Source organism: Calonectris borealis, chromosome 1 (genome assembly GCF_964195595.1).
Source record: "Calonectris borealis chromosome 1, bCalBor7.hap1.2, whole genome shotgun sequence".
NCBI lineage: Eukaryota > Metazoa > Chordata > Aves > Procellariiformes > Procellariidae > Calonectris > Calonectris borealis.
In genome coordinates this window covers 198,381,521-198,396,228 of record NC_134312.1, presented here as the reverse complement: position 1 = coordinate 198,396,228, position 14,708 = coordinate 198,381,521, and the positions used below count along the sequence as shown (strand labels likewise).

Genomic DNA, 14,708 nt, shown 5'->3' with positions numbered 1-14,708 from the left:
GAATCAGAAAAAGGTACAGTAAGATTGAAACTGAGGGCTGTGATCTGCATCTTCCAGAGATGCTTCTGCTCTTACCACTAGGGAAAAAAAGAAATATTTTTCTCAGAACTGTGAATTTTCCATTAGGCAAGGTCTTATCTACATCTAACACGGAGGAGCTCTGCATAGGTAGCACCTGTGATAAGAAAAGGTACTTCTATCATTGTTTTTTTTTCCTGACATGCCCCTTAAGATTTAAAACCTCTGTATGGCACCACCAAAACTGTTTTTCCTGACTGTCTCCTCGGGCTTCTAAGGAATATCAGTTTCCCATCTGGACCCAAACATATGTTTCTTCAGCATATCACTTTTCACACTCTTGAAATGTTGCTATTTCTTTTCCAAAGTAACCAATTGCTTTAACAGCAGCAGAAAAGTCAGTAATAAAGGCTCCTTAGGACAAAAAAGCAGACAGGTACATTTCTAACACAGTAAGAAGCTAGATTATTCTCTCCAGAGATTTTTCTTAAAAAAAACGGTTCAGAGTCTGTTCTTTGTCTCCTCCTATATGGGCAACCTGAATCTGAATGAAAGAAAGCCACAGATTAAATCCAGCTTGATTCCCATTTTACTTACGTCACAAACACCTTATCTACTACAACTGAAGTGGTTAACTCAGGAGGGAGACCTCTTGCAAGACAATTCCTCTCATTTCCACACAAATATGGAAGTATTTCCATACAAAGTTGTGTTTGGATTCAATTTTTTTTTTCCTTCATGTAAATTTATTTTCTAAAATTCATTTTATGTCATCTTTATTCTATGTGGGAAAACAGAGTCAAGATAAAAACAACTGTTTATTGCACCTCTGACAGTCAGCTCAGACAGAAAATTAACACATACAAGCAAAAGACCCCACCCATTCAGAGCATGCAAAGCCTTCTGGTGAACTGAGGACATTTAGTATTGTCATTTAAAAGAATCATGGGACTAATACCAATTGTAAAGCAGAACTGCCATAGAAATTGCTATTTATTTCAAGCAAAGCTTCTCCCAAATCAACATACTTCAAGTTAAATTCTCCAGTTATTATGTGATTATCAATGACAGCGGGTTAGTAGAATAATGTAGAACAAAAAGCTGACTCATGCAAGTTAAGAAATAAATCAGAAGGTTTTGTAGTATAATACATAAAAGGAGAAGTTCTCAAGTAGAACAAGTATTCCTCAGTGCTGAAACAACAAGTTATTGATGTCAACATGTAGCCTAACTAACTGCATACTAAGGTTGACAACTGCTTATTTAAAATTCGGGTTTGTTTTAAAAAAAAAAATATTGTATATCATGGAATGAAGATACCACTCTATCCTTGATGATGTGACAGTTCAAAAAGACTGAGCTTCCCCATACAGCTTTCAAAAAAAGGAAACCTCCCAAGAATGGCACAGACAAGAAGGATGGAGCAGAAAACGCAGTAGCTTAGAAAACAAGTTCACTTAGAAGTTGGGTCATCTAAGAGAACTGTAACCTGGAGACCAAAGCAACCTGCAGTCACTGTTGAAAAGCATGCGGACAGAAGGAAATTGAGACAAGCAAGGTGTCATAAGGTTTGACCATTAGAAAAAAGCACGTTCAAGAACAGGAACTGCACTATCGTCTCATTTAAATCTCATCTGTCTAAGTGGACTGTGGTCTTGATTTGGCCTCAAGTTGTTCAATACCATGTAGGATCTAGATTAGCAGCCAAGTACCACTCAAATGCTTTTAGGAACTAGCAACCAAGCTTTGTTAGCCACTACATGGGTATAAACCAGTTGTCCCATATTTCACAAAGGAAAATGAACAGTACTCAATATTTACTGTTGCTACCATGTGAGGGACGGGCTATATGTGCACTGTATCAAAGACAAGGAGTAAACAAATGAACGCCAAAAGCTGTTTTGCAGGCTATTTATTAGATGCCAGCTGTGCTAGCCTTCTAGAATTACTGCTTGAAAGACAAATCTTTCCTGAGGGGCAGGAAAATATGCTGGAAACTTAGTGGAATTAATTGGAAGAAAACTTAAGCTTCCTTAGTTAAATGGAGGGATCCTCAGAAGGTCATAGAGCAACTGACTGCATGAAGCTTGTCTAACAGACCTTCAGTCTTCCAACAAACTCAGTAATACACTTCGTGAATTACAGGTACATAATACTATGAAGTCTTAAAGCAGCCTTCTTTCTTAAGAACTTATCTATAATGATACATGAATCATTGCCTAGTAAAGCACTGTTTTGACATTATTAAAATTTAGATGTGGAGAATTAGTGCCATCTGATGTCTGTTTTTATTAATAGCAAATACAGAGTTCAGAATCCTCTGCACCTCAGTTCATCAGACACATCATTTCCACACCCATTCAGGATACCTGGAAGATATAATGATCATGTCTGCTGGAAGATGTTGCCCATTGGTGACCTTCACAATATCTCCTACTGCTACCTGTTGAGTCAGGGGCAGGAGTACAGTAGCATGGAAGAGAAAAACAAACAGTTCGCTTGTCTGGAATGTTAGTTTGTTATTTTCTTTCACCCAGTCAAAAGAACAGCATCATGCACAGAACAGCTAGAGAGAGTACTTCTGAAAGTCAGAGTACTTTTCACTGCAAGTTTTGAATTATCAAAGCCTTCCCTTTTCTAAATGCAAAGTAAACAATTCTCTATAGGAAAAAAAAAAGATATACTCAATTGGGAAGTGTGAACTTCTGTGGCTTATATTTAGTAAAAATTATTTTTCTATAATCCTGCCATTATCCAAATTTGAGGGTTTTTTCCCTTTAGTCTTATTTAATCTACAGAAATTTTTTTTTCTAATAAAAAAGTTACCTTTAAACTTTACCTTCCTGAAATATCAGAGTTTCTCGTATTCCTTCTCCATATTACTGACCCACCCAGTCATCATGATCATTTTCCCTTAGCCCTCTTTAGATGCACTACTTGTAGTAGTCACTAGCAAGGAGTATTGTCTGTACAGATAGTATCAACTAGTTCTTCCCTGACGTATAGTCATTTGAAATGTGCAAAATCCTAATTTCTGTAATACTGAAGACCTAAGAGTTTCTGGCACCTTTAATGGAGGTCACACATGCATGGGACTTTCATTCTAAGAAGGACCAAGTAGCACTCTCAAAACAGTAAGCCAGGCTTGCCTGATGAGTATCAGACTGCTTAGCACCAATGCACTCCCGAGAGTCTGAAATAGGCTTAAAATACTTTTAACACATTCATTTATAAAAATTGAAACAGATGGCATGTTTGAACAGGCAGATTCATTAGCCTTACTCTGATCCCACTGAAAACAAATTCCCTACCAATTTCAGCACAAAAAAGATCAGAAGTCTGCCTTAAAGTAAGCCAGGTGGATAGTACAGAACTGTTATTCCCTAACAGTAAATGCAAGCCTGGACAATATGCAGATGCAGACACAGGCCAATTCAAGAAATGCTTAAGGGTGTAAGAAAACCAGATTCCAGGCTCAACTTTAAGTATCTTTCAATTCAGTGTCCTCATTACAAATAGGACATGGAATAGCATTAGCCATCAGAATCCTTGGCAATCTTTAGTTTCTAGTATAGCCTAACACTTCAGCAGGATTGCTTTTAGGTCTCTTGATGTGGGTCTCATTTCCCAGAGGTTTTAAAAGGGTGTACTCTTCCTCATTTATTAGTTAACAGGGCTGATTTTGTCCTTAAAAAAGCATTAAGAGCCACGATTAGATCAATACATCCTGAGGGATTTCAGCAAGTTCTAGAAATAAAGCTCACCAGGTCCTGGCACAGAGCTTCACAGAACATGGGTCCTGAGTGCCTGAGGCAGCAGCAGGGCTTGTGTTCCTTACTTGAGCAAACAGCTTACTAATTAGCCTCAAAACCTCAGAACTTTTTAGCACAGATAGCAAAATAAGTCTCTGTTCGACCTTCAGGGGAGGTACAGCATTGCAGTGAAAGTTACTCTTCTAGATGTGGACTGAAAACAAAATACTGTTATACCCTGGAGCATATTAACTGTCCAAGCAGGAACACTTACGACAGTTCATTAGTATTTGACAGAAACATAGTACCAGGATTTAAAGATGGGTACTCAGGTGCCCTGCTCAGGGCAATTTCCACTATTGCAACAGAAAGGATCCCTCCCACCCCAAGTCACAGGGAATTCTCACATAGTGTACATTAACTCTAGGCCTCTGAATTTATTCCAGCAGAAGTAATTCTTGAACACCTTCTTCCATTCCCTCCCATCCGCAATTTTATTTACCTCTTTCCACATAATGTTCTGCCACATCCCATTTCTTAGAACTGGAAAGAAAGTTTAAAGTTAGATTAGAATAAATACTCAAGATTCGGACACATTTCAAAACAACTGTATCAGCAGTAGTGAACATTAACCAGGATGAGAACTAACACACACATCAGAAAAGTACTTTTCAGAAGCTGGGACCACGCTTTCGTCCACAGCTGTAGGCATGTGCATCTTCTGAGGAAGAATATGCCCTTAGTATTTATACCTTTTTTTATCACCTGCTTGACAACAGTTGGTGGCCTGATCTCTTCTTGGCATCATTTCATACTAACGCAAAGATGGGCGGTGTTGTTACTTCTTTGTGAAGTGACCTTCCTTAAAACAAAGGGCATTATTGCCCACTGTCAATCAATACCAGGAAGCATCTTTATGTATGACTTAAGCACAGAATTTTCACTTCTCATCTTTTTCCTTGCATTTTATTCATGTTTTGACTCTGACACATGCAATCTCACTACCATATAAGTTCCCCTTATAGGGCTGAGGCCTAACTGTCAAGAAGGCTCTAAGTCCCACCAAAAAGCAAAGCTCAGCTTTGGCAGAAGGAGAATCCTAAACACCGAAGCTCACATTGAAACAAAAAAAAGGAAACAAGGTACTGAAACAGGTCCTGGCTTCTGTAGTGCCCAAGTCCTATACTGCTGTCTTAACACATTCATTGGTCATCTACTCTGGAACATGCTTTTCCACCTAAGTAGCTCCTCTAGATGCTTCCACGCATACTTAATACCACCCTAGCCTAAACAGCAAGGTCAAAAATTTATGCCCAATCATTGCTAAGCAACCAAATCCAGTCCAGGTCTGAGCACACCAAGTACACCTAAACAAACTCAAATCCTTCACTGAAAGCAGCTGCGGCCAGTTGTTAAAGATGTTCAAAAAGTGTAGTGTGCAACAGATGAAAGTTGAAGAGGCCAGCCCCCTACTTGGAATAAATTGTCTTTTCAGTTCTATGCAATTCACATACATAGCTCATTTGAAAATCATACCAGATTCCCAGAAGATACAATTCTGCTGAATACAGCCTCATCCATCCTACTCAGATTAGGGCACTCCCCAAACAGGAATGCAAGATTTGTCAGACCAAATCAAGTACAAGAAAGCCACATCTTGATGCCTGTCCCCAGGCCACACACTTTGGAGCACTGAATCCTGAGCTTTAATACTACAGTGGATGGATCACAGTGAAGTAAACTATTTAACAAAAAAAAGGGTGGGTAGCAACAGAAACACTCCTAGTGATGCGTCTAAACTGCTGAGCTTCCACCCAAACAAGCTGCAGTTTAGGGGAAGAACAGTTTTGTTGCACCCCTTCCTTCCCTCTTCTAAGCTGTGCTTGATTGAGCTCTGCTTAGTTTAGAACACAGGAGAAGACCTGAGCCCAGAATCTCAAGTGAAAAAGCCACATACCTGCAGCCTTGACTGAAAACCCAAATCCTCAGAGAGGAATTGTAACACTTAACATCTCCTGTACCTTGCTTTAAACAGCTCCCTGTTCCACCAGAAAATTTTGGAGATGTTTCAGCAAATATTTCACATTGTTGTACGTTCACATGCAATGAAGATATTTCATACCTTCAAGTGCCATGAGCTTGGTCTTGTAGACAATTTACTTTAGAAAACAATTTATCTTTCATGCTTACTGAAATAAATTTAACTAATAAAATTAGTCAAGCAAATTACTGAAGCAACTATTTTTTTTTTGAAACTTATAACCCCACAATCTAAAGAGGAAGCTTCCATTAGACATAAAACAATTCAGAAATTTTGGGGTTGCAATTTTGCACCTTGTACTCTGCTTAACCCAGTTTTCCGTCCTTTGGAGTACTCCTATAAAAGACTGCCTTCTCTAGACTCCAGAATACATACAGGAGAGTAAAATTGACAAATTTTTCATTGTCAAAAGGTGTTTGGTTAAAGTAACAAAGAACAAGTACCTAAAAGACTGCTCCTACGCAAAAATAAAGTTTCAGTATAAACCTTCTATCTAAGACTAAAAAACAGTGTATTGATGTTCTAGATCTAGGACTTAATGCTGTCACTCACATCTAGGTGTGCAAGGCTATTTGAAGTGCTGCTCCTGAAGGGCAAACATCTCCCATCAGTCATGTGCAATAGTGTGCTAGCCCAGTGCTTGTCTACTCTTTGAGGGCATCCCATAGAGTATTAAATGCTCATGGCTTATTCTGTAATTTGACAATGACAGGATCAATACCTCAGGAGAGTTATTACTGAGTTCTCTACATCTGTGCAATATGTTGCTCAGGGGCTTCACTTGGGATTATATTTAGTCTGGTCCGTAGATTCAATGTCATCTCCACATACACCATGTGAAGCCATCTAAGACATAAAACACTGTCTCAGAGCCTAAAATGCTCCAGCTCCTAATGGGAGATGTACATTGCTCACCTGGAACAGAACTTTCCATTTAGTTTCCTCCAAAGAGAATTTAATTCCTACATACCAAAGCCACTCTGCAAAGCAAACCAATCTTTTCAATGGGAAATTTAATATAGTAAATGGGCTTTGAAGATACACTACTGCTTATAAAACTAAACGTGGAGATAAATGCAAAGTCTACACGAATGTTACTGAAGAAAGCATCTGGTCACAGCAGCCAGTGTAGTTCAGAATATAGCTAATCAGCCGGTAGATGTCTACTTTTGAGTGAGTTGAATTGCTCTCTGTACTAATTGCATTGACTAGAGCTCACTCAGCTGTAAGAGGAACCTAAAGGCACATACAGAACCTAAATTCAATTCATCTTAATCCCACCTTGAACATAAATTAGCTTTTCATTCTCATAACACAAACCTCAAGAATGAGCGTATTTTGCCTTCCTCTTAAGAAATACGAGGATACAGTTTTAAGTATCGTTTTGAAAATTGTATTTAGATATTCAAATGTAAAAAAAAAACTTGAGCTAAAATAATTTTTCAATTAGCTCCATAAGAATGCCTTGTGCTCTTTAAGGTTGTCTCTCCAAAATTCCCTTGAAGTTTTTGTTAGCACATGCTCTCTAACTACAAATGAATTAGAACTGCCTGTGTGACCTCTGAAAGAGCAGTCTTTCATATTACCTATAACAAGGTCTGTTGTGCTACAGCCAGTTAATTGCTGATTTCTCATGACTAATAAATACAGTGTTCTTGCACTTGAAATATCTTCCCAGACTCCTGTAGAGAAATTACCTTGAAGAATTGGTAAAGCAATGCTTTTTGATGTTCATTAATACACAATCTCAACGATCAAATTAACTTTTGAAGCACAAAGGAAAAACAACTCACCAAAAGTAGTCCTGCAAACATTTTGCCTGTTAACTGAAGCACAGAGCTAGCAGGTTGTTCAGTCCCCCATGTTCCTTTAAGTGTTCCTCTAGCTTCTTGACACTTAAGCTAAACATGTTTGGGAGGAGGGGGTTCTACTCAAAGGCTCAAGTCCCTGTGTTTTCTGTTTCACCTGCAGATCTCCACAGAGAAGCAGCAAAGGAGCTGTCCAACACAGGATCACGGAGATCCCGTGACTGCAGCATGGACTGACCATAGGGCTGACCATCAATAAACTCTTCATGCTTTCTGCACAGGTTTTCAGTTAAGGGAGACGAAGAAAACAAAAATTATGTCTTCATGTATTCAGTGTCAAGTAGCATGAATACATTGGGGACACATGTAGGCATTCAGAGGATATCAGTGTTAAATTCTCTTTCAGTGACACTTCAGGAAAGCAAATCCACAAAATCCTCAGAGCTCTTGCTATATTTTAAGGGCAGCAGCATTTACAAAAATGACTTAAAATTTCTTTGACACCAACTTTTAGTGTTTCAAGGGTTTGTTGGGGTTTTTTGTTTGTTTGGATTTTTTTTGGTGGGGAGGGGTGTTTGTTTTGTGGTTTTTTTTGTTGTGTGGTTTTTTGTTTGTTTGGGGTTTTTTTGTTTAAGAATAATCAGGATAGAGTTTGGCAGGGGAGAAAACTGCTTGGTTTTCTTGGAAGAGCCAAGAACTGTATAACTTTGGACAGCCTTGAAATTACACGAACTTATAAATTCTAATAATCACCCCCATGCTTCACCCCCATGTGTCACACTATCAGCATCAGTCTGAAACATTTAAAGTAGATTCCTAACATACCAGTAACTACCTAGTCCAAAAAGACATGCGTTCCCCACGGCCATGACTGTTTAAGCAATAGAATTATTCAAAAGTAAGTAAGGTATTCACTATTTGCACTTTAACTTAAAGACTGTTTAATCTTACCTATTGTTTTCTTTTTATTCACTGCACTGTCTGCCTTATGCCTTTTCTGCAAGGAAACATTTCATTAGACTTTATTACAGATTCTAAAACCATTAGAGCTAGAAACATGACAAACTGCAAGATGATACGTTAGGTCATTTTTGCCTTTATGTTTGGTTGGGTTTGGGTTTGGGGTTTTTTTTTTGGTGTTTTTTTGTTTTTTGGTTTTTTTTTTTTTTTTTTTTTTTGAAAAGCCCCACAAATCATCTAAATCCAAATGATTTGTAAGAGAATATAATGTAACTTTAAAGTGACAGTCTCCAAGTTGGAAGTCAGGCTCAAGCCTGGATCAACAGCAAAAAAATTAAGTCTGCAAAACTGGTTTTTGGAAGAAAAACAAGAAGAACAATGAGAAACAGTATACTTAGATGACAGGTGCATTATACAGTCTATATACAGTCTATGTGCTGTTTGTTTAGACTGATTTCTAAATTATTTCATTCATCAGAACTTTGCAAAGCAGAAAGACCCCTTTATTATCAACAGTATCCAAGTAAGTTAGCGAAGATTTCCCCAAAACAGTTTGTTCTATGCTGAAGTTGCTTTTCCCCCGCCCATTTTCAAGACCAATTAAAAAAGCCACTGTCAGGTCTCTACAGTGTCTTTCTAGCCAGACATTTCTAACAAAAGCATGAATAAACAAGTTTGAAGAGGCAGAAACAAGCGTCCTGACTTCTATTGTTACCTTGTTCACCATCTATAATGAAAATGCTTAATTTATCCCAGTATGCTACAGAAATTCTAGTCAAGTTCAGAGCTTTGAAAGTCAAAAGGATATTTTGCTGCTGTTAAGCAATAACTCAATAGACTTCAGAGATGCATAGCTTTGTGGCATTTTGTGGCTTTTTTGAATCGTCTTTAGCACAGCCTTCCCTGTAATCATACTCACATAGTCTTCTATGATTTCTTTGATGCCAGCAACTGTTAAAATAAATAGCAATGGCACCAGGGTGGTATATCTTCCTGTTGGAGAGACATCTGGAATTTGCTGTGAACAGAGAGAGAAGAGATATCCATTTTATATGTGTTTAAAATTAGCTTCTAGCTAATTTAGAACTTTATGCAAAGTTCTCAGAAGAAAGAACGCAGAGCTGCCCGATTTGTGCCTGACTGACGTCCAATTTCAGTGGGCAAACTAGCCCAAGCTTTCAACAGATTTGAAAAAACTACTACCATAAAATTAGAAGATAAAGTTGTTGTACATGCCTTTTATTCTATTTCTCCTCTCTTCACAAGAAAAGCATTCAACCAATGTAATTCAACTGGAAGCAGTGATAATCTGGACTGTCTAAACAGTCAGCAGTTTCACAAGAATCCACAAATGCTTTTCCAGTATGGTCAATAGTTCCATATTTTACGATACTACTTCTTGGTTTTACTTATTAAGAATAAAAGTAGCTTGATTTTACAAACTACATTGGAAAAAGTCTCTAAGCTGCCTTCTAAATTCAATTATAAAGTACATACCTCATTAATATTAATATTAAAATATGTCTAAATTTCTTTGCAGTTAAGCATAACAACTGAAACAACTTTTACTGCATTACAATTTCATTTTACAATCAAGGCAAACCAATAAAACAATACCTGCAGTAAGGCAATGAAGAGGAAGAATGCATTTGCAGCTTTTCTTATCTGCTCATACAGGAATCGAGGTAGAAATGTCACCACGCTGTACTTGGCTGTGCTGCAGGTTAGAAGATTTTTATTTTAGGACTTCATTGGAAAAATCACAGAGGGATTATGACCAAAAAGTTTCAAGTAGGCTTCTAAAAGCCAGTGTTAGAAAGATCACACAGTAAAGACAAATACAGAACATCAAAGAAGTAAGTTGCCTGTGTTATGAGGAAGAGCTGTACAGAACAGAGGAGGTATCACACCGACCCAGAAGGCTGACAGTCCCACTTCAATCACTGGTACCTTTATTGTTGGATAAACCACCAGATAATTTACTATCTGTCCAAACTTCAGCACCGTGAACAGGCAACCTTTCACCTCAGTTCCAAGCACTTGATCAAGTGCTTATGCCTTATCAAAACATAGATTTAAGTGCTGGGGGGGAGGCAGAGTTGAACATAGTAGAAGTTAGAAATTCTGCAGTGCTATTTTTAAAATGCCTCATTTCCCAGTTCAGAATCACTCTATACTCAGTTATGAATTATCCTACAGAACAACAATGCACACTTTTTCATATTAATCTTTCCTGGCTATTTTCCCTGAGCAGTTATATTACTATTTCTTCTATCTTAAAACAAAAGTATACTGCACTAACTAGCCTTAAAAACCTGTGTAATCTCTTGTCTTCCTCACATCAAACCCATGATGGGCATGAGTACAACTTCAGGAAAAAAGCATCCAAGATGACAAAAAGATTTAGCCATTCGAAATTTCTGTAAGCCACCCCATGCTGCCAAGTTCCCAAAAATAACCCAAAAGATATTAAGACTTTATGTGCAAGTCCTTGCTCTCTGAACACATTAGTTACAACCTAGTCATCTACATGCCGTCTTGAGATAGGTTCTGCAGCATGAGCTTCCTTGCAGTCTGAGCTATATGAGAGACTGAGTCTATCTAACAGAATGTAGCATTCCATTATACAAAGAAAAAAAAATTATTTTTAGAGTAAGAAGAGCAACTGTCTTACTTTCCCCCATCAAATTAGCACAGCACCTTCCCCCACTGTTAACTACTGGGCATCAGAGTTGGAGTTTTAAGAGCCATGTGCTTGCAGCTGTAGTTCAGGTGTCTTCCCCCAGACACCAAACACGAGCTCTGCACGAGCCAGACAACCTGCGACAGGAGTTTTTATTTGTGTTTTGGGGTATCATTTTATTTGGGTTTTTTTGTTTGGTGGTGGTTTTTTTTGGTGTTTTTTGGTGTTGCTGTTGCTTGGGGTTTTGTTGTTGTTGTTTTTTAAGGCAACTTGTATTTCCAAAGAACTGAGAACCCTAAGATAATCCTTTCAAAAGAGAAGAAAATTGTTTCCTGAAACACTAATAACAACTCCTCAAACAGAGGCAAGATGCTGTTTTATTGATGTTTCCTAGAAGTGTCAAGAGCACCTTTGCATTAAGGCTGGTCCTCTATGTGAAATGCTTTTCTTGTTCTCTCCCACCAATAAGCCTTCCAGATCAATTGAAATCCATGGCATTACTATTCACAAATCATGAAGGACTAGTATAATCAAATGCTTTATCTACATGATCTGCCTTTCACAACGGATAAAACTCTTACTACAACCTTGACCCACAGGCAATGAAGTTCAGTGGGGTTCTCTTATACTTACCTGTGTACGTACAAGGTTAGAGAACAGCATTCTCCAAGACCATTTGTTTGCTTTATCCATTTTCTCCTCCCTCTTTTCTTCCCCATCCCCATTTAATGATATACTGATGTACGTTCCAGAATCAAACTGTAACAAGGGACAACATGGCACAAATCTCTTACACAAAACTCTTATTCTGGACACTACAGTAGAATCAGTGGGGCAAGTTAAACAACATGATTAATTAAATAACAATTAAGATCCCATCTTATTAGACCATGGTAGTTATATTTCAATTTCACCTAGTCTCCTATTCAAGCAATTACAAACCCCTACTAGGTTTGATGCAAATCAGTTATTACTTTAACTGGGATCTCTAAAAAAGGCAAAATGACAGCACTACAGCAAAATTTCTAGCACTACAGCCTATAGACTTCCTCTTGCTACTACTGCTCAGCAGAATCATGTATTAAAATACTCAATGTGATACTTGACAGAAGTTGCAGGTGGTCATACTTCAACATAAATTACACCAAATAAGCCAACTGAGTGAAAACGTGCATCTGGGTTTACAGCATGTAATGTACACTTTTTGAAGAGAAATTATTTCCTTGAAATGCTATCAGTTTTTTCCAACTCTAAGTATTTTTTTTGTTTTAAGCCACCTTCGCTTGGTCCCACATGTAATAACCTTCCTATAATACAGAACATAATTAAACATACATGTCTCAATAGTACCTTGTGACTATTATATAATAGTACCTTGTGACTATATTAAATATGGGTCAATCAAGTTAATAGTTTAGGTCTACCCTACAAGTGAATTCCCCAAGCAATACTAATGAGAAATGCAGGTTTGGCATATTTTTCTATCAAAATAGTACTCCCCTGGATATCACATTGCTAGGACTATATCAGAGCAAGAGTTTTCCTGATGGCAATCAAGCTGAAACATCTATTAACATTCTACCATTTACCAACTTCACAGCTAAGTGGTGCAAACAATACTCTTACTCTAATGATCATGTTAATGCCAACACAATAAGGCTCTTCTGAATGAGCTTTATAAATATTAAGTCACTCCATCTATTGCTTAAGTAGTATGACAGAAAATAGGTACGGTTCTAATTAGAAAGGGGCACGTTCAGCTGTTACCATGCAGACCCAGACCAGTAATCATGTGTATGTATAAAAAGAAGGTGCATGTTACTATTCAAAAAGAAATCTTTTAATGAAAAGCTAACTAATACTCTAAGCTGGGCAGGAGTACTTGATTAATTTGGCTCTGAAGAACAGCTCTCTAAAGGACAAATACAATACTTACAAATAAAAAAAGCTTTGTGCTCCCTCCCAACAGGTAGATGCATTGTAGATGACTTCAGGATAAGCAAAGCTCAGAAAGAAGTCAAAATCTACAGTTGAACAGGTAAAAATTCAGGCAGCTCATTCATAGCACAATTTTGGTCACTAAAGATAAATATTTGCACAAGTTAGCCCTCTGACCAGCCTGAATCAGAGCCATCTTATCTTCAAAGAAGTGCCTGGTACACAACTCCAAGAACACCAGGTCTGCAGCTCACAGAACAGGTTGTGGCAGCAGGAGGAGGCAAGCACATGCAGGAAACCAAACAACAAACTGCCTTTTCCTAAAGCAACAGCTGTTAACTATGGAAACCTTGCTTAACTACACAAGTTTGATGTTTAAACAGGTGTGCAAACATTACAAGAGATCTGTCTCTTCTAGATCTGCAACTTAATTCATGTAAGTCATGTTTCAAGTTACACCACTGTGCAAATCAGGAGGAACACTACTAAACCCTGTTAAATAAATGGATTTGGATACACATCAGTACAGGTGAGTCTGGCCCCGCTGTTTCTAGGGCAGTGCAGAGATTTTTCTGAATGCAACCACTATATAATTTGAAAAAGGTTAGTGTCATTCACATATCTTAACTCATTACCATGCTACTAAAGAGTACCAAGGATTAGTTATTTTGATAATACTCACATGAAAAGTAGCAAATAATAAGCTGAGAAACACAACAGTAGTTTTCCAGTATAGTTCCCCCATTTGTTAACATGGAATTTTTGCATGACAACTCCCATAGTTGCCACTTCCCCTGCTTCCCCAAAACTTTCCATGAAGTCAAGTTTTACTCTATTGAATCAGCCGTGAAGAGGCAGAGAGGTTATTTCCTCGGGAAGTGTATGTGTGCTGGGACTGTTCAGCTGAATACAGCTCTACATTTTCCCAGTCAGCTATTTAAGCATTTCCACACCTTCCTTGACAATTTAGATTGACAACTCAGATGAACTTCGCCTTCAGACTAATCATAACAAAGAAAACAGGACCTCCTTGATACACATGTAGTCTCATTTCCAGGGTGATAAGTACAACAAACCATCCTTTCCTAGGCAGCTATCCCACAGCTATGCGTTCCTCAGTTCACATACTTTAAATACTCTCAAAGCTGAGAGCTGAAGAATGAGTTGCTTGATGTTAGTGCTTATAACACACATCAATTCACAGGAACAATTACTAAGCAAGCCAGGCACAGACATCTGAACCACAGCAGAGGGGCTGGGTAATTAAAGTGAACATTAAGGACCCAAACTCTTCTCTCACCAAGCAGGCTTTGTTTCCATTAACATGTACAAAAGGTCAGATGCCCTGTAACAGGGAAGGAAAAAAAAATACCTCAAGATGACCTGCTTGAATTAAGGGCTCAAATACTGCCTTCAGTGGAACTGTGTGCGCATGCTAAGGTCCTGCAGGCACATGACACTTCTTTTAATGGCATACACTTTTTACAGTGCAAGAGCAAGTCTAGCTC

The 14,708-nt window shown here is 38.1% G+C and overlaps 1 protein-coding gene across 1 annotated transcript in view; it reads right to left on the bottom strand.

Moving 5' to 3' along the window:
- The window catches only part of ATP8A2 (ATPase phospholipid transporting 8A2), a 213,470-nt gene that overhangs the window by 187,444 nt on the left and 11,318 nt on the right, over positions 1–14,708 (bottom strand). Inside the window, exons 4-8 of the mRNA XM_075143130.1 lie at positions 11,896–12,021; positions 9,499–9,597; positions 8,571–8,616; positions 4,273–4,313; positions 2,388–2,461 (exon numbers count right to left, since the gene is read on the bottom strand). Coding sequence (XP_074999231.1) covers positions 2,388–2,461; positions 4,273–4,313; positions 8,571–8,616; positions 9,499–9,597; positions 11,896–12,021 — 386 coding nt within the window. The remainder of the gene's footprint in view (positions 1–2,387; positions 2,462–4,272; positions 4,314–8,570; positions 8,617–9,498; positions 9,598–11,895; positions 12,022–14,708) is intronic.